We start from the raw sequence: 26,796 nt of genomic DNA, 5'->3' as shown, positions 1-26,796 counted from the left end.
GTTACTCTGAAATCGGCAAAAATAAAACGATCTCAGTATTCCTACGTTAATTGCAGAAACCTTCGGCAATTTGACAATGCTATAGATTGGTAAAATGTGCACGTTATTTTTTCGTGAAATGCGCACGACTTAATCGTTCCATTCTCTGTCGCTCGGCGTTTCAATTTCCGGTTTTAACTTTGATAAAAGTAAGGCTTAGCAAGTTTTAATAACGATTTTCGGCCAAATAAATCTGTCTATTTGTGTATAATCCGTTCAGATGGGTAAGTTTTAAGATACTGTCGACACTTTTCAAAGACTTGGTAATGTAATTGAATAGGTTTGTATGTGTTTTGTATCGTTATTATACTTAAACGACTCTTCAAAACGATGGTTAAATTTGTTGATGAGATTTCGAAACGAGGGTTTGCGACGTTGTTGATGAATAATTTTCGTAGGTTGTGTGCCCATGCATTTATCATAAAAACTCTCAAACTTCACTCCGCTCATTTGGTCCGTGGAAATATCACAACTTCTTGATACTGTTAGCAATGACGTTTTGAAATGTAAACAAAATTGTGCATTGGTTTTCTAATATTAGTACATGTATATAATTATATAATATTGGTTATTCTAATAATATTAGTGCATTTTACTTCTAATATTGGCCAATATTGCATTTCTCCTACTGCAGGGGGAAAAATATAAACATATAATCTTTTCCTTTCATTATTGCTGTTTTTTGTATATAATAACACCCACACTCAGTACATTACAGCTACCATTGCAGTTATCCTATTGCGCTGCAGTGCCATTTGATTATATTGCATTTCTCAACCATCAGTACTCTTTCTTTTTTCCAATATCACTTTGGTCGTGGGCTGTATGACAGGGGAATTTCTAGTTATATATATACATGTATGTATGTATTTATTATATATTGTTTTATTGATTTCAGTAAAGACAATATGTCAGCGATCTGTTTTTGCGTGAAACTTGAAACAAGTATCTTCAAACTTATCATGCTAAACATGAATGTGTACTGACTCCTGCCATTAGATTTCTGTCTATTGGTCAGCCTTATTATGTAATATTATCAGTACTATTATTAGTGCTATTATTAGTGCTATTATGTACTATTATTAGTATTATAATTGTATAATGCTATTATTATTACTTATTATGTACTAGCAGTAAACCCCTCACTTTCAAAAAGTTATTCCATTTTCAGTTTATAATAAACTGTTACAGTACTTTCACAACAACAACACATGGATAAGTCCATTCATGTATTAATCTGGTAGGTGGTTACGACTGTGGTTATCAGTAACAAGACACAATTTGGAAACCAAATATTTTTGTCATCCATGCAGAAGGCACAGAGCACATCTATGTGAAGTCTGGATGAAATCGGTCAAAGAATCAGGTAGTACATAATGTTTACACAGACTAATACACACACCACCACACATACCACACAAGCACCATACAAGCACCACGCAAGCACCACACAAGCACCACACACACACACAATTACAATGTGGAGTTGATTATTTTAGAATTTAGATGATGAGAAATAGGTTTGCCTCGATTTTAGACTTGGATCCATTCTTTAGTTTTATCATGTATGATAAACAATAGATTTGTCACAGTTGCGGAGTCTTATTCAGTCTTGATATACTTTGCATGCATATCTATTTGAACTGTTTTTAAATTTTATTTCCAGAAGTTCATCCAGAACAAACCTCTTACTAAAAACAGCGTGCAATAGCCAGCATAAGTTAATTGGTTGTTGATGAAGGACATGCTTCCAAAAATATGAACACATTTCAACATTCAGTAGATTACTGGTAGGTTGTTTTTCACTGGTAGATGAGCGAGAATATTACCTAACTAACCATTCCCACTAACCATCTTATAGTGTTAATTAAAATTCTGTCTTATTTTAGTAAACTGTTATGGTATCTATTGTTAGGTGTCTTAATTCAAAACATGACAACCATTTCAGGTTGCCTGATAACAGAGTAAAACTTAAAGATAGCTCTATGATACACAGATGTAACAATAGGTCTCAGCAAAGATAATGTACTGGTAGTGTTGTAAACCATTGAAGAGCAGTAGAAGAAAGTAATTCATTTCTATGGGGCAGTTGCTGTCAGTAGACTAAGTGGCAGGGTTGATATAAAAGGCCTCAAATACTCAATGACAAGTCTTTTGCAAGTAAAGTCTGAAATCTTTGTTCTTCCGTTGGCATGGCAACGTTTGTATTTCGTCTTACATAACAGATAAAGATATATTGTATGGCATCAAATATTATGTTTCCAGCTTGAGAATATCATTATACAAACGTTTATTGTAGGTGGCTAGTACTATTACAGCATAAAGATTCTTGCGCAGCTTATGTGTGGCCACTTTGTGTATATGGTTATGCAATACATTGCTACCCCCATTCACTGTTTTGAATGGAGTGTACTTAGGAAGCAAAACCTGATAATCTGACCATTTATTTCCTCCGCCGGGTTGGACAATGGTCTTTGTATCTCAACATCTGCGGGTTTAGAAATTTGTATTTCAGTTCTGTAAGTTAGTGTCTAGGGACTCAGAAAATGGATGGCATATCTGAGATTGGCTCGCTTTTCCATTGTCTTGAAAACTAGCATTTAGCTGAAGACAGATATATATTATGAGTTGCTACAGGCAAACAGACAGTATATGGTTTCTATGTACAGGCGTACAGACAGTAGATGGTTTCTATGTACAGGAATACAGGCAGTATATGGTTTCTATGTGCGGGCATACAGGCAGTGTATGGTTCCTTTGTGCAGTCATACAGTCAATATATGGTTTCTATGCGCAGGCATACAGGTAGTCGAGCAACCTAGTAGATTCAGGTCAGCAGTTTATTTGTACATCTAGATAAGTAATAACATTGCTGTTGGTAGGACTAATGCGACATGTAAGAGTACTGTGACAGATAGGATTAGTGTGGTAGGTTGGAGTCATGTGACAGGTAAAAGTAGAGTGACAGGTAAGAGTAGAGTGACAGGTAAAAATAGTGTGATGAGTAGAGACCATGTGAGAAGTATAAGTGATACAACAGGTGAAGACAGGAAGACAGGTAGAGGCTGTGTAAGCAGCTAAAAGCAAGTGTGTTCTTTTTTACATTTTATGAGGAACAGATCAACTAACAGACACAAACATAGTGCTATCAATTTTGCTACTAACTTAGCTCAAGTTTAGTCAGCAAGATAATATGTAGTCAAGCGGCTCTACATCAGAAACGGAGGAATTAAAATGACTTGCTGTAATTTTTTGGTTTTTAAAATACATAATAACATTAGTTTATAGTCACTTTTATTTTAACAATTGAATTCTTAATTATTAGGTTCGTCATATGCCATAGGAATAGTAGAGTGAAAATGGAATGAAGTTTGCAAGTTAATTCAAATAAATTTTAAATAAACAAAGCTAGTGAACTATTTGTGGATGTCTATAGTGTATGGCATCACTAATTCTGATGAACAAAGACAACAAGCAATTCACAAACAATATTTAAATTCTTATGAAAAAGCATGCTTTATGGTAGTTTTAACATACCAAGGAAACTCTTGTTTAAAAATGCATACTCTCATAAGAATTTACCAACTGGTTTAATTAATATTAAATCGAGTGTACATATAAGGAGTTGTCGCTCCTTTTCACATAGAGCTTCGAACGTGATTACCGTATGTTATTCTCTGTAATAATAGTCGTAAATCAGTCGTGCAAACGTCGGCCTATTACGTGTATAAGTGCGTTAGTCGATGTTCTAGGCTCATTTTATAAACAAAGTCACGTGATCCTCGCCAGGTGAGGGAATTTGTGTTATTCAGCTACAAAGCTGGGCGAGCTCTTCGAAACGCCATTACCGAAAACATCTTCAACCGGAGCAGTCCGGCAGTAACTCGCTTTTATTCATCAACAACTTGTGTTGCTGGTTAGTTTCAATGAGCTACATTACATTTCATGCTCATATATTTGATAGATTTTGTCTTAGTTCTGACGGCATGTTAATTATTAACATGTTATATTTCAGTTGGGTTCCATTAGACTGTTAAAGCTGTTTATGTATCTACTCTGCTTTAGTTTATAAAATAATGTAATTTGTAATTTAATCACAAGTGTTGACTTGTGTTGTCGTAAGTTATCATATCGCTGAACATCACAAAAAAGAGCACTTGTTACAGTTTTTTGGTTATGCACGAATTATTTTTGATACTCACTAGGTCTTCACCCATTGTATCTGGTTGTTGAACAAGGTTTATTCACAAGTTTTGCAAGTAAGTTGAGATGGTCAAAATCACAAGTCGTTTAGCATCACATGATATTATGTTGTTGCAAGGCTTCGCCTTGGTCCAGAAAGTGTTGTTAGTGCATTGTATTATCTTCCTGACTTGATTTCTCTGTGGCACCCTCTCATAGTTACTATTAATTATGTTTTTAGTGTGCTATTAAACCATACACCAAAGTATGGCGGAATTTCGAGATCAAGTATCGTTTACTGGTGTCGCAAAAAGCTACCCTACTGACGCTCACGTAGAATGTCGCTATAAGATGAAACCAACACACGAATACACAGCGTATGACTGGATTGGACTTTTTAAAGTAGGATGGTCAAACCAAAAAGAGTTTCAGTTTTACCATTGGGTACCATCTCCCAACGACAGAAACCCTGAAGAAGAGTATGAGCACTCAATTTTATACCAGTGTAAGTGAATTGCATGTAACAATCATTCACGCTTGTGCTACCGTGCTCTTCTACCTAATGATTCACTATGATGGTATTTTAGCTGTATATCTTCCTAAAGAAGATGGAGAGTATTACCAGTTCGTCTACTTTAATGGCAAAGGAAAAATGTGTGGCACGAGCTCTCCTTTCTACTTTCATCAACCACGTCACGAGGAATTTGTCGAAGAGGTCATGCAGGATGATGCAGATATGCTATACATCACCACTAAACGTGGACAGCTGGAAGAGAAGAAACAAGAATGCGACAAGCTTGCTAAGGTGTGTATTAGCCAAGCCAAATAGCCAGTTATGCTATCTGACTAAGCAATGCTGTTAGAGTTCTTTAACATGTTAATTCAAAATGTAGTTGTTTGTTTGATAATATTATTGAAAGCTGACTAATATCCATGTGGTTGGTAAGTGAAGTCAATATAATGACCCTGATTCACATTTCTATCAGCTGTTTAACTAAGTCTCGGTAGATCATAATGCACTGAGCTCTTGCATCATTGCTTATCAACAAGTTGGCTTGGCTTGGTTGCAATTCTTTGTAGAAAACAAATGTGTTTGTATACTTGGAAGATATAAGTTATGTAATAATTCTATTTAGAATGTCCACTAAGCTGATACTTTCTGCCAATTAGGAGGAAGCAATAACCTATAATTTAGATTAATATACAGTATTTTGCTAGCTCTGACTGAAACCATGTGTTACTGAATATTTGCTAGAAGTTCTTTGTTTCTTTGTCTAAATGGAGACAGAAGACTAGCCGTAATGATTAGAGCTTTGTGTTGGTACTGAGAGGTTCATAAGGTCATCGAGTCCTTCCACAAGTACTAAGTACAACTCTCATTCCCCCTTATCCATTGCTAGGTAGAGTGTTTCTCAGATCATTTTGTATGAATGTACAGTAGGCCCTTGACCATAGCTATGACCATCAGGACCTGGTGAAAGAGTTTGGTTATCAAGTTAATTGCCATCAGCACTGTTATAGGCTAGACATATATTCTAGTAGTTTTCATGGAGGCATTGGATGGTTGGTGGTGAGTCAGAGGGAAATGATCAGGCACTTCATGTCGTCATGCTGAGGCTCCCTTACTCAGCGTCATGATGCTATTGTTAAGAGCACCCATAATGCATTGCTGGATTTCCCATCCTTAGGCAGTTTCTAATACGTATCAGCCAAGATGATTAATCTTCAGTGGGCGCATTCAATTTAGCTAAGTGACTGCTGATCATGAATAGTCCTGCGTATTCGGATTCAATAGCTTATGGCCGCCATTGGTCCGTACTTCACTTATTTATCTATTCTGTTTACATTACGACATTTTGGGGAGCTCATTTTTTTCCAGATGACGAGTCTAACTCCCCTTCATCTCCCCAGTACTTACTATTCAGTAAAAGCTGTGTTTTTAGACTTGTGAGGCGATGAACCAAGAGATTGAATCGCTCGCCGAACAACTGAAAGAAGCCCAGAAACTTCGTGAGGACCTTTCCTCAGAGAACACCCAGCTGCGTGTATGTATCCTGTGTATTATTGTGCCATTTTGCATCGGTCCACCACACGCTTAAAACCTCTTGTCATAACAAAAAGCACAGTGAAACACGCTTAATTGAATTTTAAGTTTTTACTCGCTGTTATGCAAGCTCCCATCACTACACTTGTTCGTGCAGGAGGCGACTTCTGCTTCTGAACTGGAGAAGGAGCGAGAGATTGTGGGAAAAGTGAAGCAGATTGAAGAACTGACAGTCGAGGTTGCACGATTGAAAAATGAGGTGGAGACTCTCAAAACAGAGCAGGACCAGCTTCTTGAGCAGATAAATCTGGTAGAGAATAATGCTGCCAAAGAGGTATGATTATTCTCTTCTGAATATCATAGTGGCTGAGCTTTCTTGGGTTTCCGTCTAATAGAAATATATAACATATGATTAGTTCCTCATGGATCCATTCAACATGGATGTGGTTCTTGGCTTCCCAGTGTACGCAGGCGTAACCATGCCCTTATAGTCTCTGCGCGATAAGGTGCAGGGTATCATTGAGCTTGCCCTAGTGTATAGGATTCATGGTGTAAACATGGCTTGCTGTGTACACAAGACATTCGCTGTGTATGCAGGCGTTCAGTAATGCCCTCGCTCAGACCTTGTGCATGCTAGTTGATATTGATTATTACGGACAAGGGTTTGGACTTGCCTGACTAATGCTATCAGTATTGTTATTGAGCTACCTCATAGATACCATGACAGTGGAGAGATCTTGCACTAATAGGTTTTAATTATTATTCTCTGTAGTGTAATGTCTGTAGACTGTTTCCCCAATCAGCGCCCCATAGTCAGTTGGGTTCTGTTACAGTTTGTTACATTGAGGATCTATGTCTGTAATAGGTAGAGGGTTTGAAGAAGAATCTGGATGAAGCGCTTCCACTGAAGGAAGCGATTGAGACCATGGAGGCGCAGCTTTCCTCATGCCACGAGACGATTGACAGCCTGAAACAGGCTATGCAGCAGCAGCAGGTGAACATTGCTTCTTGCGTAGCTAGCCTGTATCATCAGTTTTTAGAAAGCATAAATTTCATTTATTAGGAGTTGTCTTCGAACAGTCTCTTAATAAAGTGTTACTGGCAAAGATCCAAAACAACTACATTTTAAACATCGGCTATGAAATGGTTAGCGAGCTAATAGTACTCTGTACAGGCTGACCATAACTTTCTAGAGCCAACGCAATATCAGATTACGCCTAGTTAACACTGTTACTATTAAAATTTTTATGACAGCATGTTTTTTCCATTTTGAATCATGTATCATAGATGACTGGTGAGGAACTTGAATGATTTGTCTGTTGCCAAATAGTTTTTTGGAGTAATTACTAGAGGTGCTGGTGGGGCTAAAGCAGCTACATAATAGGGATGTTCATGTATTCTTAGCTGTTACAAGCAGTATAGTAATAGCCTTAGCTCTTTTGTTAGAGCAAATATTGTAATGGATTTGCGGATCACCATAATTATTAGTATGTATTGCGAGGAGGTCATCGTCTGGTGGGTGTGAGACTTCATTTCTCACCAGTTTTCCATACGTATTTAGCCTTAGATCTGGTCTGTTGTACCCTTATTCTGCCATCTACTCAGCCTTTTGAACTTTAGGAAGAGGGAAATGGTCTACGAGACAAGCTCTCAGCTACAGAAGAGCGACACGCCGTTGATTTGACGGAGATCGCTTCTCTAAAAGAAACTCTCGACAATCTTTCCTCCAAGATTGAAGAGGTGAACAACACGAATGAAGAGCTCAAATCGAAGCTTGCAAAAGTTACGTCGCTCTATGACACGGAGAAGAACGACTGGTCAGCCACTCTGGATAAAATGGACAAGGTTGGTCCGAACCATACTCTGTAGTCTGTCTAAACTGAGTTGGCCTTTCTACCATCTTTGAAAAACTTGGGGTTCTGTAATTCTTCCGTAAAACATCTTTCTGATAAGTATAGGTTTACATGAATCCTCTGTAAAACATTTTTCTGATAAGTATAGGTTTTTATGAATCCTCTGTAAAACATCTTTCTGATAAGTATAGGTTTACATGAATCCTCTGTAAAACATCTTTCTGAAAAGTATAGGTTTTTATGAATCCTCTGTAAAACATCTTTCTGATAAGTATAGGTTTACATGAATCCTCTGTAAAACATCTTTCTGAAAAAATGTTTAAGATTTTCAGATCATAAAATTTATTATAGTCTGGCTATTACAGTTCCTATAGCAGATAAAGTTACACATAGTGGATAATAACACAAACACCAGAAGTATATCGAATTGCATTACAATGTTGAAGCACAACTTGTTTTGAACATTAAAACTAAATTAATAAGAAAGTTGTTTCTATGATTCTTCAATTGTTTGAAGTGCGCGTGAGAGATGTTTAGTTAGGCTTCTTTGAGATCAGTTGTAGTTTTATATCATATTCAGCTGCTAGCATGAAGCTCAGCTCAAGAGCCCTGAAAAGATGACGACCTAAATTGAATCTAAACTCCCGTGAGTGTTCACTCTATGATGGGCAGCATTACGTGATTTGGCATGAATTAAGGCAATAAACTAGGTGGTTTTGATGAGACAGTTACAGCGTTTGTTCATTGTTGTTCAACTGCTCATTCGTCTCTAGGAGAAGAACAGTCTTCTTTCAACGATTGGTGAACTCCAGCATCGGCTAGAACAGGTGCAAGCTCAAACTGTGAGTGCCGAGTCATATGACATCCAGGAGGATCGGTATATCGCGCTGCAGACAGCTTACAGTTTACTCAAGGAAGAACTTCGAGAACAGCAAAAGACCCTCGCGGCTCAGACAAAGCGGGAGGTGAGTGTATCTGAAATTGGTTAATTCGGTTCTTGGCCAATGAAATTGCCAATGCTGATTGCATTTGAAACTGAAATGCAAATGTTTATAGCAAAAGCATCGAGCAGTGACTGCAGTTCAGGTAGAAGAGCTGAAAGGTAAGATTAAGGAAAGCCAGGAGGAATACACCAAACTTGGCACTCAGAAAATCAAGCTCGAGAAGCGTCTGTCCAAGATGAAAACCGGTAAGCAGATTGCTTTTAGCTCGCACATCGTTGCAGTTGACCGCGTAAGTGCTGAAATATACTGGAGAGACAATGTAAGAATTTGTTTACCGCTTCCGCTATAATTTTCACCTTTTTGTGATTGTCTCCGTGGTTGTCAGTGAAATGTAATTTGACTGAGTCAAAGGCTATTTACGATAATTAAAATTATTAAAAGTATTCAACTTTAACTGCTCACCTTTTGTCAAGAATGTTTAGACATGTCAATGACGAAAGGCTGCATATTTGTTGCCTTCAAGTAGATCCCTGCAAGCTTGTTGTTAGTTTGATCTTTCTAGGTGTGAGCACTCTTGTGCTGCAGTCTTTGGGCTTCCAAATTATATAAAGTAAATATGTTCGGCAGCGTCTTAACAATCGAACCCTGGTACCAATTAATTTTAAATTTAATTTTTAAGATTTAGAGTAAAAAATTGTCAATCAAATAGCTTGAATAGTGGCTGAGATAACTGTCATGGCTCAGTAAATTGACAGCGAGGAATGCATAGGCGCTGCAAACCCACTGTCAACTACAGACTTGAAATGATGCATTCCAAATATGCCCTAATCTTAATTTTGTGCTTTTGTTTTGGAGTCGAGTTGAAGAGTTGTGCCTTTTGTTCACTACATACAGAGGCGTCTGCGACAATTACTTGTGTTGTTTATGTCAACACTCAAATGTCTCTCTTTATTCATAAAGCTGATGTTACTAGAATGCAAGTAGTTTTTTATTTCAGGATTTTTATTAGCGGCCATTGACACTTGTTATATGACCTATAGGTGACCTATATGACCCACATTTATATGGCTATTGACACCTGTTGTATGTGTATTTGACTTTCATATGAAATTGTTTTACTTCAGGTATGCTGGGAAAAGACAGGGAAACTTCTCCTTTAAATAAAAGGTCCTCTTCAGGTGGTGAGTTACTCTTCCATTTTTCCTTTTTTATTTGATAATGTAGAAACCTATAAGAAGTTTGTTATGTTAAGATTTGTGCTGTTGTCGTTGGTAACTGTCTACTAATTGCATCAGCCAAATTAATCAAGTTTTGTTCTCATCTATTCCATACCGTCGCTTGGTTTTTCCCATAATAGATATAGATATTTGTGCTCTCAAAGTCCAGAGCCTATCTAATATGAAGGTTGGTAGCAATGAACAGAGGTGTTGTACTCCACTGAATTTTGTATGACAATCTTATCGTTTCTTTTAGTTTCGCGTGACCACTTGTCTAAAGAGGAATTGATTCACCATCTTGAACGAGTATGCAGTGAGGTGGATTCTTTAACTGTGAAGAAGGACAGGTACAAGGAAAAGTATCTTGAGGAGAAACAGCGTGCTGCCACCTTAAGGGATTACCACAAATCTGAAGCTGATAAACTAAAAACAGAGTTGGCCATTGTCAAAGAACAGCTAAGGGCTCAAGCGCCCGCGCCTACACCTATCGTATACCCTGAGCTATCTGCCAGTGGTGCCAATAAGCATGGCGTGAGTACAAATCTGTCCATTTCTTTTTTTTTCTCTTTTCTTTCCATCTGCTCATTCACAGTTGGTCTGCATGAAGTTACCCGAGAACCAACTAACATTCCAATGTGAATACTAATTTAACTATTGTGCTAATCTAGTCCGCTAACAACACTTTTGGAGTTGTCATGTCTACTGTAATTAGCTCTAATTGGGCAGCGTGTCATCAACCTTGAGTCGTGTACATTGACTGTCCATGTTTAGTAAAAGTTATCAGGCAGTTTGAAAAAGAACTAGGTTGCCATATCTCTTCGCCATTCATCAGCGCAGTTTATTTTTCCGAATGGTTTTGTCTGTTGCTTAAAATTGCTTTAGTAGCATTTTTTTAGTATGAACCTCTCTAGGAGGTATTCTGTGCGCGAACCTTTTCCTTTTTGTGCTACTTATCTATCTATCATCTCGGGCGAAACTAACTGAACGGTGAAAGATATTTATCCTCTCTAGGTGTCTTCTTATTGAGAAACTGGTAAGTATATCTATGTCTCTATCTATCATTCAATCCTCTATGGTTTGTGTCTCATTTGCTGCTATCTCATTGGTCCTGAGCAGTATGTTATAGTCGCTTTTCGTTTTAGGTTGCAACATATGAATTGATAATAGTTGATGAAGATTCTGAAGGGAATGTATTTGAGCGTTATGAACCTGCAGTCTACGAGGATCATGGAGATTCTTTCAAGACATCCGGCAATTCTACAATGCCGTACGCTAAATTGAAGATGTCCATGATGTTAGTAGGCAAGCTTGATGAGTTAACAAAGGCACTTCGAGATAGCAAGAAGTCCAATAAATTCTCAGAAGTTCATCCGCAGCATTCCCAATTTGCTAAACATCCTGATACATTCTACAAGGGTCAAACTGAGAAAAGGAGGGAAGGTAGCGATGAAGAAAAAGATGCAGTCGATGACTATATGAGTGGAGAATACACTGATACAGATGATGAATACACAGACGATGACAGCTACACAGATGATGATGATGATGATGATGATGATGATGATGATGATGATGAACAAGTGGTTCATGGAAATAAGGACGGGCATGAAGATGGAGAGAAAGTTGATGACCAATGCAGATGCTGTGAATGTGCTGGTCAAAGTGAAAATGGTGTAAATGAATGGTGTACTGGGTTGGGGCAGGATGATAAGTCTGTGTACGAAGATTGTACTGATGATGGCTCTTTTGAATCACCTGACGATGGTCAGATCACCAAAGATAATGTGGCTAATCAACCATTTCACGCTCGAGAAGAGATGTGGTCGGATGATGAAGACTTTGTTCCTTGGTATTCGCTAAATTTATTTTCTGGACCAAACGGATTTCGGTTCCAAAATGAGCAGAAAAGGATTAGAACTGATTAGTAGTTCTTACACATTTAAGCATCTAACACATTTAACACACTTCTGTTTTAATTGATATTTTATTTACTGCCTACTGTTGTTTAATAATTGTAGATACAACTGATACCATATTAGATATACAATGTGATTAATGGTCGGTTTTTAGAATACTCTTTAAACTAGTAGCGAATACATGTATATTATTGTATTCTAGTTATCGGTTATAATTGCAATTTATAGTATGTGCTTTATGCATTACCTGAGTTTGAATACTGATACTTATTTTGTGCTCTTTTATGTAATGAGGCTACATACATGCATCGTTATGGATTTACTCGTGATAATGGTTTTTGAGACATTTATTTCATTGAGTGAATAAAATTGTTTTGTAAATTTGGTCCCTAACTCGCATATGTTTTAACTATGCAGGGATCAATTTTGTTTAGTTTATGTGAAGCCACGGTGTTGGGCTCGTGTAGGATTTCATAAAAATTCTGTTTGTCTATTACTGCCTATCAAAGTATCTATGAAGTCTGAGCCTATTAGTTTCCTGAATTTTTGTCTCAAGTGCAGAAACAACTGTTTGAATAACCAGTATGTGGTAACACCAAAAAGAAATAGTGGGCAGTCAGTTTTCCGTTCAAATTCATCTTAGTATTAAAAGGCCACATCTTTGTTAGTCAGATGTCGTGCTCGATCCTCGTATCACAGAAATTCTTGTGTGGCTCACTCGGTTCAAATTAAAATTTACCCGAACTACCAGTTATGCCACGCAAAAAGCTGCTATCTGGCTCACTGCCAAGTGTGCTCTTTCGTTGACAAGGCATTTTTGTTGATGGCTGAGTGCTGTTTTTATTGAAACATCGGAATTTTCACACTAAAAGTGAAAGGTTAGTCAAGCTTTGAGAGCTTGACTAAACGTCTCTTATTGGGTAGCCAAAAGCACTAGCTATATAACAAAAGCTATCAGCTATTGATCATCATCGCTTAACATTTAGGGTTTAAATAGTTGTATGTACATTCACGAGGCTCACTGCAAATAATTAAAAACTGGTAACTTATAACAAAGGTTTGGCCGAGAATCTGCTAGCTAGAGAGTCTCACCGATAGGTTTTTAAGATGTTTGGTTATTGATTTCGCGAAGATTTGTGATAATGAAACTGCGAGGGGTACTTCTTTCTTTACATTTATACATGCCATATTCTGTGGTTATATCTTCGTTGATGTTTATATCTATATTTTTTCAACTTTTTTAGAAATCTTAATCTTACAAAGTTTTTACGTTGAGGTGTTTTCTGTCGATTCTATAATCATATTTTACATTGATGTTTTTCAGCACATTTGAAAATTTTTGTCTGACAATGCGCGCTGACAAACAACAAGCAAAGTAGAGCACAGCGACAGGCACAAATATCGATCGTTGCATTATTGCTAAGATTGCTTCAGCTTTTCAAGAACTGAGTATTACCAATTGGACTAAGGGAGTCACTTCTAGTGAAACTTCTAGTGAATGCAGTGTCCTGTCATTCTTACTCCTGTTTATGTTTAGGCTGCATAACTCACATATACTGTGTGTGAATTATAATGGTCAGAATGTTTTTTGGTTCTTGTAGAAGCCTGCTCAGAAGAAGAAACAGCATGCGTCTAGCGGTTCTGGGGATGCTCCAAGCAAAGGTATTATTTATTTGCTTGCTTGATAATTTTAGTTTGTGATGGAGTGCATGAATAATTGTAATAAGATTGCGGGAGCAAGTGGATTCATAGATGCCAATACGATGGAACATTCATCTAGTCCCAAAATGTTAGATAGCCGTCCATTGTTAATTGAAATTCAATAGTATATATTTAATATATAATTTACGATATATATAATGTATACATTTCAAAAATAGTTTCTATGATATGCATCTAGCTTAAAAATTCTAAACATTGTAACAAACCTGACTTGAGGATTTTAGATGTTTTTGTTTACTCTGCTTATAATAAGCGAATACCCATTGCTAATGTTTTATTTGTTTGCTATACATTTCATCGTCATATTTTTCTGCTATACATTTCATCGTCATATTTATCTGCAATAACATTTCATGAAAAAGTGATAGAAGGCAGCTCTCATTGCTATTCCCCTGTAGACAACGGCCAAGGTGTAAATCTCAACTAATGAATAAACCAGGAATATCAAATTAGTTGTGAAGGTATTTCATTTGGTAAATCCTTTTTCCCCTCGTGCTACTTACACTATTATTGTTTCAGATGAGTCATTATCAAGACTATAATAACAACTATAAGAACAATAATAACAGATGAGTTATTATTGTTCAGCCGTTTTATAACCCTTTTATCACATCAAAAATGTCGTACATGCAGCTTGTTTATTTTTGTAAAACAAGTACAGTTTGCCTTCGCCTTTTGCAAATCAACTCAAATTTTTTGATAAAAATAAAATTAACGGTTTTATCAAAATCTAGTTAATAGTTTGCTTTTATTAAGTACATGTACATGTATGCATATTCAATATTTCTGCAAGCATTATCACATAGAACTAGCTGTTCATGAGGATTATAAGTATTGTCAGGATGTTTGAGGGTATATGGCAGGCGGTGTGAGTTCCAATGCTTTTAGACATCAATCTCCAGCTTACTGACAGTAATCCCTGAGTTGTCCCTTCGTGCCAGTTCATTCACTTCATTTCCTTATCATTATAGCGTCCATTTCTGTGACCTCCCAGTTTTTGTGGCTGTAGTTTTCAGTTTTATGTCTTATCATGGAGGTTTGATGCGCTCGTTTAAGCATAAAGAAGCGTGCTGAATATATTATGCAACTTGAAGTCAAAAACGCTTTGAATTGTAACTAAATTTTTGTCATTTGTCGATGAGTGCGTATATGAACAGCTCTTTTAAGATTAGCAGGTGTCAGCAGGTTGCCAGCGTCAGCATTGCTTTAATAAGCTGACATTAAGCGTTAATCTCCCTCTCTACGTGCTGTATTATAGGCGTTCTTGAGCAGAGCATTCACGATGACACAACAAGCAAGCTGACTCCTCTACCAGCTCCATTAGAGCCGGTCCGAGCTCAGAGAGAGCGAAAGGAAGCGAACGCACCACTGATGTACACATCCAATCCGAGACATTCATCAGTGTTGCATCCTTCAACCATTATATATCCCGAACAAAGAAAACTGAGGGAAGAGGTAGTCATGCCTATGCAGTCGGACAGCGAAGATGAGAATGAGGGAAACGACAGGTAGGAATGCAGTTGGCTCTATCGAAGCCGTTATAAGAACGGTAGACGTTCCTACAATGGGAATAATCCGTTTCGGGAAAGTTTACATTATAGCCATTTTACATTATAAAAACAATGAACTACATGTAAATTGTTACATTATAAAAACAGTGAACTACATGTAAATTGTTACATTATATAAACAGTGAACTACATATAAATTGTTACATTATAAAAATAGTGAACTACATGTAAATTGTTACATTATATAAACAGTGAACTACATGTAAATTGTTGCATTATAAAAATAGTGAACTACATGTAAATTGTTACATTATAAAAACAGTGAACTACATGTAAATTGTTACACTATAAAAACAGTGAACTACATGTAAATTGCCTAACCTGTTTTAAGATCTTTTCAAGCTCATCCCTTTGGCCCTTTTAAAAGGAAAAAAACTAGACTTAACTTTTTAATTTGTGGGCTGCATCGTAACTAGTGTTATTATATTATGTATCGTAACTAGTATTATTGTATTATGTATCGTAACTAGTGTTATTATATTATATATCGTAACTATTATTATATTATATATCGTAACTAGTATTATTATATAATGTATCGTAACTAGTATTATTATATTATGTATCGTAACTATTATTATATTATATATCGTAACTATTATTATATTATATATCGTAACTAGTATTATTATATTATGTATCGTAACTATTATTATATATCGTAACTAGTATTATTATATTATGTATCGTGACTAGTATTATTATATTATATATCGTAACTAGTATTATTATATTATGTATCGTAACTAGTATTATTGGATTGTCTTGACAACCTTTAGACTTCCTTTTTCCTATCACTTTAAGAAAGTGGATGGTCCATGATTTAATAATTTTACAATAAGTCAAGTGTAATGCACACCTCCAACATCAATTTACTACGATTTATTAATTTTTCATGTGTAAGAGCGGTGTTTATCTGTCCGTCCAATTAACTGCGGGATTATACCTATTCATATTGAATTTGAAAACTTGCACCAACTTGACTCTTTACGTTATATGGAATTGTTTACCTACTACGATGCAAAATCTTTACTTAAATTCTTCACTCTATGGGGAATTTACCTTATAGAAAGTATATGTTATAGGAACATCTACTGTACAGGCAAACCGTCACTTACAATCACCTCAACATACAAACTCTAACATAGGATGTAAACATGGCTCAAATGATTTCTAACATAATTCCTAACAAGCAACCTTCAAAGTTTTTTGACATGTCAGTTTTGTTAGAGAAAATGAAGGGTCTAGGTGAAATAATCAAGGGACATATAAAAAGAAATATAATAGACCAAGTGTATGTAGTATTCAACCAGCATTCTCGAGTCTACACTCCGGGTCACAGTTTCACAACCTGATAGATGTAATAGATACATCCATGTAATCGGTACATGTACGTAGTAGATACATCTATGTAATAGATACATCCATGTAATTGATACATCCATGTGATTGATACATGTATGTAGTAGAAACATCTATGTAATGGACACATCCATGTAATGGATACATCCATGTAATGAATACATCCATGTAATAGATACATCCATGTAATTGATACATCCATATCGAGACATGTGTCTTATGGTCTTGTAGTTGATTTAGTTTTTATTGTGTTGTATTAACCTTCCCTTTCAGACTGTCATCTAGTGTGCAGACTTCTTTTTGTGAAACTGCAGTTTGTTGACTGGTGTTGCTTACTGTATTTACATGTTGTAAGGCAATGTTGTTTGTGTAATGTAGTAGACACCTGGAGAGTAGTACCTTGTTTGTTTTCCATGATAGCGCTTTTGTCCACTGTAGTTAGCGCTAGACACACGATTTGAATAGTGCATCGAGGGCATAATTTTTTTGTTAGTCCAAGTAATTTCATTTTTCCTTTTGTTATTGTTTCAGATTCCATGACGCCTTTGATGTGCCAGCCAGCAACATGATAAAGTGTTTCATTTGTGACAAGGTGTTTGACATCAAAGACTCTGAGGAAACACGAAATGCTCACGCATGCGAACATCTTGATGGCTCGACTGTAGTGCCAGCTGCCTCTGTCGATTTTTACCACTGCCCAATCTGCAACCAGCAGTTTGACAAGCGCACGCTGAGCATAGATGACATGCAGGCCCACGTCAATGCCCACTTCACTCAGCCGAATTAAGTCACCCGGTTGTACTGAACAGAGCCAAAGGCTACCACGTGTCTCCGACTGTGCTAGCCCTTGAATCAGGGCTACTCATCACAGTAGATATCTGCTAGCTGTCGCACATTCCATATCCTCCTATAAACTGGCTAGTGTTGTAACCCATATTCGCTACCATAAGATCACACCACTCGATTTATTGCCTATCGTCATCGTGCTGTTGCTGTATGCACCCTTTTATTTCGTATTCATGCTTAATCATCCTTGTTTCATATCTTTATTAATTAGCATGTTACCATGCTTTGGCAACTCTTATTTGTGCATCAGCTTATATAATGGGTGAGTAGTCAAATATAATATTAATATTATTCTATTTTTTTATTTGTATTGTGTAAAATAAATATAATCCAAAATATTGTAGCGTTTCTTGCATAATGCTAACATATTTGTGTTAAAAAAAATATGTATATATTGAGTAAGAAGTAAAACATATGTCTAGACATCAATCTGATGGGGATCAGACATTTTACCCAGCAGATTTCATAGAGTTTGCGTACCACAAACCATAGACACAGATTTACTCACAGGATTCATCCAAGAACTTCAGTCAAAATAATGCGCAAAAGGGTTATGTATGTCTCGATTAGCAGTAATGTTTCTGGGGCCGCCAGCTAATATATGTACAATAAATAAGAACTAAACTGTCTATCACCGGATGTAAATAAGCTGAAGTTGTCAGTGGATCCTGTTTTATGGGCTGGCCACAGTCCTAGGAGAAGTTGTAAGCTCCTCAACTTGGGTGTGGCCTTTACCTTCCTCATCCGCCTCCCATTGGTGGGGGACTTGGACTGCCAGAGCCTAAGTAATATATGAAGATGATCGGTAGAGTAACAGCCAGCAACAGCAGTGAGCTATACAGACCGCTAGGGTAACAGAAGTTGGTTGATTATGAAAACAGATGCCAGATGTTGAAAGATTGAAATTACTAAAGTGACGTTTAGAATTCATCTTCATTAAAGGTATCACTGCCCAAGGCAGTAAGTTTGATCGATGAAAGGTTTCGCCCTTCAGAAAAGACTTGAAGTCTCGAATCAAAATTGAGAGATCTGCTGCTGTCATGGAGTACCTGATCTGATATACTAGCTACAGTAGTCCCATCTCTAGCTAACAACTATACATGTAGCCAGACTGAGGAATTATATTCTTTGAACTAATTATGAATTTTTACTCAACTTGTAATTTCCAGCCAACTTTCCTATGCTAAATTTACAGAGCTTTCTGCATCGACCTGTTAGACCGTGAGTTATGGCACAACTTGTTGCTAATGTTAGCTCATTATCAACAGTGGTCAGCATGCTCTACTCTTTCAGTAGGAGGTACGAAAGTGGAAACACTGAAACATCAGTAAATTACTTACCTCCACCAAATCCACCCATTCGCTTTCGTGGTCCCGGAGGTGGTCCGCGTGGACCTCGTCCAGAGTTGCCCGCCCTATATGTTGACTCAGTGTTTCTGCCCTTACTCGTGAGATCTGGGGTCACCATTGTTCTGAAGCTACACAAAGAAAACACATGCTACATGAAGAAACCTGTGTGAATAAAAACTGGTTTGGCAGCATTGGAAGATGAAGGTTGAGAGATAATCTAATACGCTTAAAAGCAACTATTATTTAAATCAGTGTCACAACGTACAAGACTGGAAACAGAATGATACTCAAGTACTCACAACAGCACTATGAAGTTGATAAAACCCCAGAGCATCTCATGTAAAGTCTCAAGGCTCCATGGCCTTGATTGGCATACCTGACCTGCGAATCAACAGCAACAAGTCAGTCATATCCTTACAACTACAGCTCTATTACTAATTTATAAAATAACTCTTCATCAACCTGCAACGCAGCTGTTCCGGTCTAAATGAGTCAAAAATAGCATGTCTTAATATCCCCTCTCTGACCTCCTAGAATTACTTGGAAAAATGCCAAGCATATAAAAGGAATTGATAAGACATCAAAGATAATCATTCTACTTCTGCGTATCAGAATCTATAACAGGTATAACGAAGAGCTAGCTGCTTATATGGTTCATTACCAACAAAAGCCTTATCCTATTGAATAACTACTTTATAGCTATTAACAGCCATTCATACAAATGCTGCCATTTTCTTATATACACACATTATAACACTATAACTGAACTTTCAGAATAAGTAAATCTTCACAATTGTCTTTTAAACTGTAAAGAATTTTAAAAAGTTAATTAGGATGCAAGAGTTAGACTTCTAAAGCTTTATGTCATTTATCAGTATGATGTAAACGTGTCAATTAATCTCCGTCTAATGATACCATTCATCTGGACGCGCTGATATCTTACCTCTTACCGACAAGAGTATGGTTTGCAGCAACGCATATCAAATGATTTTAAATTTTCATTGATTTAAACGTTTTGTTGCATCAAATGTAACTTGTTGATCTCACCTAAAAGGCTTAATGTTAAAATTTGTAACATTTAGACCGCATCACAAATACAATAAGAAATTATTTGCTCATGAATGAGGAATGACACCATGAGCAGACAATTCTCAGCTAAACTGCACTTAACGCACAGATACTTGACTCATTGACATTCACTCACACACATTGTTGACCAATCAGGTTATCTAGAAATAAAAATTTAAAAAAAATTTGTTATCTTCATTTATTTTCTGCAAAATGAAAAATTGACGCATAGCAATTTGGTAAATAAAAGTGGCGATATGTAATGGTCAACACGACTGATGAGACAAAATCATCTTTTCCCACGACCAAACAAGAGCAAAGCGATTGATTGGGAGATTTATGATAAATGCACATGTGCACACAACTCCCGAAAAATTATCCGTTAACGGCCGTCACCAAACCCTTGTTACGAAATCCTATCAACAAATTTAACTATTTTTCAGTAAAGTTGTTTAAGTATAATAATGATACAAAACGCATACAAACCTATTTAAATATGTTACTAAGCCTTTGATAGGTTACCGCAAATTCCTAAAACTAACCCATCTGATCGGATTATACACAAATAGACAGATTAATTCTGCCAAAAATCGCCACAAAACGCTTGAACAGCTTGGTTTATTAATAGTTTCGACCGACCTACGAAACGCCAATAAAGCCGCGCGACAGATAGTAGATTTATTTGGCAGTGCGCAATTCAGCACGAGCAAAACGTGCTCATTTCACCAGTCTATGGCATTGTTTAATTGCCAAGAAGGTTTGTGTACTGTTTGAGGCGTAGACCGATTTACAGGTACGAAAATGTGGTACACAGTTTATCAGCCTACGTTTTTGTCCAATTACCGAAGGTTTTTCAAATTATCTAGAACATCAGCCAGATTTCTTTACATCTTATCTACAAGGTAGGGCGTTACTACAACGCCCTTTTATGACAAGAATATTTCTTTATTTCACTCCAATTTGCATAAAACTTCCAGACGCATAAATACCAACGCTTGCTTTCTGTTACATATCGCTGTTACAAAACCATTCTACATTCCCAACACAACCAACTTTCAAACTGTATATTACACATCAGCTTGCCGTTTAACTTTTAATAATGCATTTCAGAGATAGAATAAACATATTTCTTCATTGTTGGCATTGTTGTTGTTAGTTAAATCACGTACAGTAGTTTAGGTCTACAGCTTGAATTAATATTTATTTTAACCAACAACCAACTTTCAAATTGTATATTACACGGCAGCTTGCCATTTTACTTTTAATATTGCATTTCAATATAATAAGAGATTTAATAAACATATTTCATTATTGCTGTTGTTAGTTAAATTACGTACAGTAGGTTAGGTCTACAGCTTGAATTAATATTTATTTTATTATTGTAAAACGTAAGTTTGAGATAGTTACATATTTATTTTATTAATATTTATTTCTGTTACATATCGCTGTCAAAACCGTTCTACATTCAACACAACCAACTTTCAAACTGTATATTGCAATATATTTTACTTTTAATATTACATTTCAGAGATAAAATAAACAGATTTTATTATTGCTGTTGTTAGTTTAATTACAGCAGTTTAGGTCTACAGCTTGAATTAATATTTATTTTAACCAACAACCAACTTTCAAATTGTATACCGGTATTACACGGTAGCTTGCCATTTTACTTTTAATATTGCATTTCAATATAATAAGAGATATAATAAACATATTTCATTAATGCTGTTGTTAGTTAAATTACGTACAGTAGTTTAGGTCTACAGCTTTACAGTCTACAGGTCTAAGTCTCATTTACATTATACTCTGTCAATTCCTGCTGAGAACTACTTTTTCAACAACCAACAGTACCCTTTCTTTTTTCCTTTATTACTTTGGTCGTGGGCTGTATGACAGTGGAATTTCTAGTTATATTATATATATATATTATATATATATATTATTTCTAGTATGTAAAAGATGATTTACAGTCCAAAAGCTGACACATAAAAAAAATAACCAGTCAAGATTGCTGTAGCATTTGATAAGTTTTTAAAAATTAAAAATCAAAACAAACAAATAAATGCTATAAAATGCAGGATTGCAATATTTTTTTCATTACAGAGACAAAAATGTACATGTCAATGGCCACAAAGGCTCAACTTTGAAAAATTGATAACCATCAAAGGGGTTAAAAATAGTAGAATTCTTTTGTTGTATTCTTGACCTACCTGACTAATAATATACATGTATAGTTGAATTAGATTGACACACTGTATAACAAGAAGCTACTAAAAATCTCATCGCCGAAGATGACCTTACCTTACTGCTTGTTTTCTCAACATCTTGTGACAAACATAAATTAACAACTTTTGCATCATTGTAATGACTAGCGGATGTAATTAAATTTTTTAAGATACACAAGCGTAATTGTTTTGTAATGGAATTGGTACAATTATATGAGGAAATTCTACAATTCTCGTAGTTGGCAGTGAGTTACTGGCAATACTTATAGTTCTGTGAAAATATGAAAAGAATTTCGAGATTGATACCACAATAAATAAATTTATGGTGGTATATGAGAGGGTTTAGAGTAGAGTTGCCCCGATTTTGGTATCGGAATCGGTATCGGTGCCGATATGAGTGTCAAGTATCTGAATCGGTATCGGCCGATCTTTTCTTAAAAAATCTGAACATTCCGATACTTTTTACAGATCAACCATTTAGCAGAAAACTGTATTTTAGCCTGCTATACCAATAAAAAATCATCAGCTGTAAGCTTCTTACTTTTACTTAATGAATTTCAGGCCTGCCACACAATTTATTTCATGTCTATAGCCTGATCAACACAGCAAAGGAAACTTTTTAGCCAGAACGTAAACAAAAAGTGTGGTATTTCCCAATTACAGCGATAGGTTTTATTGCAAGCAATCACGAACAAGATAACAAAAGTGGGAAACAAGAACGCAGTGTAATATTTCTTTTTACTAGCATTACGAAAGTAATTTAAACAGTCGACGCATAAAGTTATCCATCACTCTCTTGATCCTGACGATACAATGGATCGTTTGTATTGTACAAAAAACGGTAACCCCAGTGGCGTATCGGTATGTAGCCTGTCCTCCAACATCTGTTGCAAGGGAATCCCCCTTCAGTACGCTCGGCTACATTGATAATGATGGAAGAAAAGAGACGTCTTACTGAGATAATTGAATCACTAACGGTTTTTAAAAGAAACATTGATTTGCTCTAAACTTGTACAGGCACAGCAGTTCATCCAACAATAGAAGAGGGACTTCGTTATCACAGATAGAACTGTACCACTAACAGTAATTACCTTTATTTACAAATTACAAGAAACATGGACTGTTTTGTTACTACATGCACGGTATGTCAGTATGTGAATATGTATATATTTTTTTCCATCAATGCAAACAAATAAATACAATAATATTCATGTTTTCTTTGCATTATGTTTGTATTTGCATAATAAAATGAGCTACTATCTATGCAACACAAAAGATCTGAATCGGTATCTGAATCGGATTATTTTTCAATTAGGATCGGTATATCGGATCGGTATCTGAATCGGCTGGTGAATTTAGAATCGGGGCATCTCTAGTTTAGAGCTGCCTAGCAGCTATCACTGGGAAGTCCTGATATAGCTTCAGTGAGATCACAATAATTGGAGTACGTTCTGATGAAAAACTTGTCTTGTAAGCTAAACTAGAAACTAGGTATTTGATACCACATGTGCTACATTTGTTGCGAAAGGCAGTGGATGAAAAGAAATAGAAGGGTATATAGGAACCTTTAAATGGCAGTAGCGTGCAGAAAAAGAGGTCCATTGTAGACATTTATATATGGGAATTCCATATAAAGCAGCTGCAATAAAAGAGTATAAACTTTGAATCTCTCTGTTGGATGGGCTACGAACACATGCTTACCCCAATGTAAACACCAAGGCATATTGAAGTCTCACATATTTGGAGCCAATCCAACGGAGAGAGTACAATTTTATAATCTTTTTCATTGCTGTTATATATATATGAAATTCCGATATGTAAAGGTCTACAATGGACTTGCATTTCTGCCCACTACCACCTTTTAAAAGTTGTCTATCAAAAAGAGGTGAGTGTGTAGAGTGGTAAAACTGATTGTTTCCAATTTATTCGAGATCTATTTTCTGTTGAGAGCGAAAATATTCGCGAAATATAACTCCGCGAATAAATTCATCCTGTAGGGTATTTTCTGTTGAGAGCGTATTCTCCAAGAGTAAATGACAGAGATTTTTTTCTAAATTACCCTTCCCTTTTTTTTATCCCCAATGCTATTGGCAACAAACGTAGTACTTGTGCATATAACATGTTTACTAGATGCATTAACAACTAACTTCGATGACCTTAATTAATGTGATAGTTTCATGCTGTATTCGCAGTTTAGCTAGTCGTTTCACTAGTAACTTTGATACTAAACAAAACCTTATATCATGAGCTAGAGAAACTTCCACTTAATAAAAAGATGTAGAAGCAAACCAACAAGTAGTTTAAAATCTCAGCAGCAATAGAGAAAGACGCTGTGTCGACTGCTGCTAGTTGTTACAGCTTTATATTCTAAGATTTAGAAGTGATGTAAAGGATCTTTATCCACAGCCAGCATATTTTTGTTACATAACAACAAGGGTATAAATAAAAGAGCATTGCCATCTCTATCAGATAATTTATTTTTTTAACTAGACTGCTGATCAGCAGTCTGGTTAAGAAAATTAACCATTATTAACTGTTTTATGAAGACATGGATAATTTTATAACATAACCTCTCGAATTACTGTACATAGCAGAATTACTGTACATACGGTATATGACCAGGCCTTCCAACTCTCACGCATTGGGCGTGAGAAACACGCAATTGCCCCATGCCACTCATGCCCGTGTCACGCAATTGCCCCGTTTATATATCTCATTCATGTTCATGTTAAAGTAGAGCTTCTAGACCGCCCCAAGGCGGAAGGGTAGACCATCAGAATCAATTGGTAAAAAATGGTTAAATTCTAAGTTCGCGAGTGGTTTTCGGTATAAAACTATTTAAAAATTTATCACGGTTACTATAAATAGCCAAAGGTTGTCCCTTGGATTTGGGCCATGTTTGTGGACGATCATCCTTAAAACAAGTGTCAATAAAATCTTTTAATTCCTTCAAAGATGGGCCTGTTGATTTTATAATAGTATGTAAAGTTTTAACCCTTTGGACCTGTCTACGTTCTTCCAAAGTCACAAGGCCCAACTGTTTTTTTTCTTGTGTGACTCTCTCCCTTTCCCTCAAATTACTTATAAAACACGTTGCCTTGTTCTGGACCACCTCAAGCAATTGTACATATTTCTTTTCGCTTGGGTCCCATACCTCAAGAGAAAACTCCATTTTTGGTCTACCTAAGGTCTTATTTGCGATTAATTTGATTTTAGGTGGTGCTGATGAGATATTTCGTCTGAGCATGCCGAGAGTCTGAACAGCTTCTGAATGTTTTTTGACTATATGCTCACTCCAATTAAATTCATTTGTTATTGTAACTCCTAAATATTTGATACTGTTTACAGTGTTTAAAACTACATTGTTTTTAAATCTTGGATATTAACAGCTTTGGTATTTCCAAAAATAATTATTGAACACTTAGAAGTATTAAAAGACATTTGCCATTCACTTGCCCATCTCTCCAGGCTATCCAAGTCCTTCTGAAAATCTTCCACAGAAGATGAACTAGTAATCGGGCAGTGTAGCAATGCGTCATCCGCATTATAAATGTATACAGTTTCAGCGAGTTATGAGCAATCGTATACTTACTACTAATAAACAACTATGTATAAACATATTTGTGGCATTCTCATCTATCAATAACTTCCACCTCCACGACATGTGGTTTCCATATGAAGTTATATTATCTTTCGCTGTGGTGTTTTATACGCTATAAAAATTCACCCCACTTATTAAATCCTCGCGTTTTCATTGCCCCCCAAAATAGACTCTCACTCCTTTCCTCACTCCAAGGTTGTCAACCCTGTATATGACAGCAATAAGATGTTAGATCATTTCGTTCCTAAACAAACCAAGAAAATGATACTACTATACCAAAAATCGTGGTCACAGTACAGTTTAGCGGAATTTCAGACTAAACTAGTTAATGAGTGAAATAGTAAGTTAATGGACTTTTTTACTCGACGGGCTTCAGGCCCTTACCATTGTTAATGGTAAAAGTGAAATGTCACATTAAAATCAGATTGTTTGCCATAAGCATAAGTAAAGCATGACGATAAGTGATGCCATCGATTACAAAAGGGTCTTATTCAAATTCGGAGACGGTGTTTGTTTCCCATCGAAAGGACACGTCACATAAAGTAAAATGATTTTATGATGAGACTAGATTTATGCAAACCCATAAAAACTAAAAACAGACAATCAATGCGTATCAACAAAACAATCCAATCTCAAATAGAATATATCTACACGTTCAGACGAAACTGTGTTCAAAAACGCTTTCTCACCTCTAGACACATACACCATTATTCGTTCTCCAGTTGATGACTGTCTAGAAACAACCGACTCGCTAGATTGATCAACTCGTGTATAGCCTTAATTTATACACATGTTGGACAATTTGCTTCTATGCATGTACAGTGATTGGATTCATTGGATTCACATACGTACTGTAT

General features: G+C 36.2%; 2 protein-coding genes across 2 annotated transcripts; one reads left to right on the top strand and one right to left on the bottom strand.

Moving 5' to 3' along the window:
• Positions 1-3,832: 3,832 nt before the first annotated feature.
• Positions 3,833-18,039, top strand: LOC137391045 (calcium-binding and coiled-coil domain-containing protein 1-like). Its single transcript, XM_068077389.1, has 14 exons — positions 3,833-3,955; positions 4,463-4,726; positions 4,809-5,026; positions 6,165-6,266; positions 6,423-6,599; positions 7,131-7,259; positions 7,886-8,110; positions 8,892-9,083; positions 9,175-9,307; positions 10,187-10,243; positions 10,536-10,810; positions 13,797-13,857; positions 15,176-15,425; positions 17,382-18,039. Exons 2-14 carry the CDS (start codon positions 4,489-4,491, stop codon positions 17,635-17,637), a joined length of 2,313 nt encoding a protein of 770 aa, XP_067933490.1. The 5' UTR covers positions 3,833-3,955; positions 4,463-4,488; the 3' UTR covers positions 17,638-18,039.
• On the bottom strand, positions 17,972-26,706 carry LOC137391046 (selenoprotein K-like). Its single transcript, XM_068077390.1, has 4 exons — positions 26,629-26,706; positions 19,345-19,426; positions 19,037-19,173; positions 17,972-18,477 (listed from the first exon to the last, which is right to left on the bottom strand). The coding sequence occupies exons 1-4, from the start codon at positions 26,645-26,647 to the stop codon at positions 18,437-18,439; spliced, it is 279 nt and encodes a 92-aa protein (XP_067933491.1). The 5' UTR covers positions 26,648-26,706; the 3' UTR covers positions 17,972-18,436.
• Positions 26,707-26,796: the final 90 nt, after the last annotated feature.

Source organism: Watersipora subatra, chromosome 3, assembly GCF_963576615.1.
Source record: "Watersipora subatra chromosome 3, tzWatSuba1.1, whole genome shotgun sequence".
Taxonomy (NCBI): domain Eukaryota; kingdom Metazoa; phylum Bryozoa; class Gymnolaemata; order Cheilostomatida; family Watersiporidae; genus Watersipora; species Watersipora subatra.
This window is presented reverse-complemented; position numbering and strand designations above follow the sequence as displayed.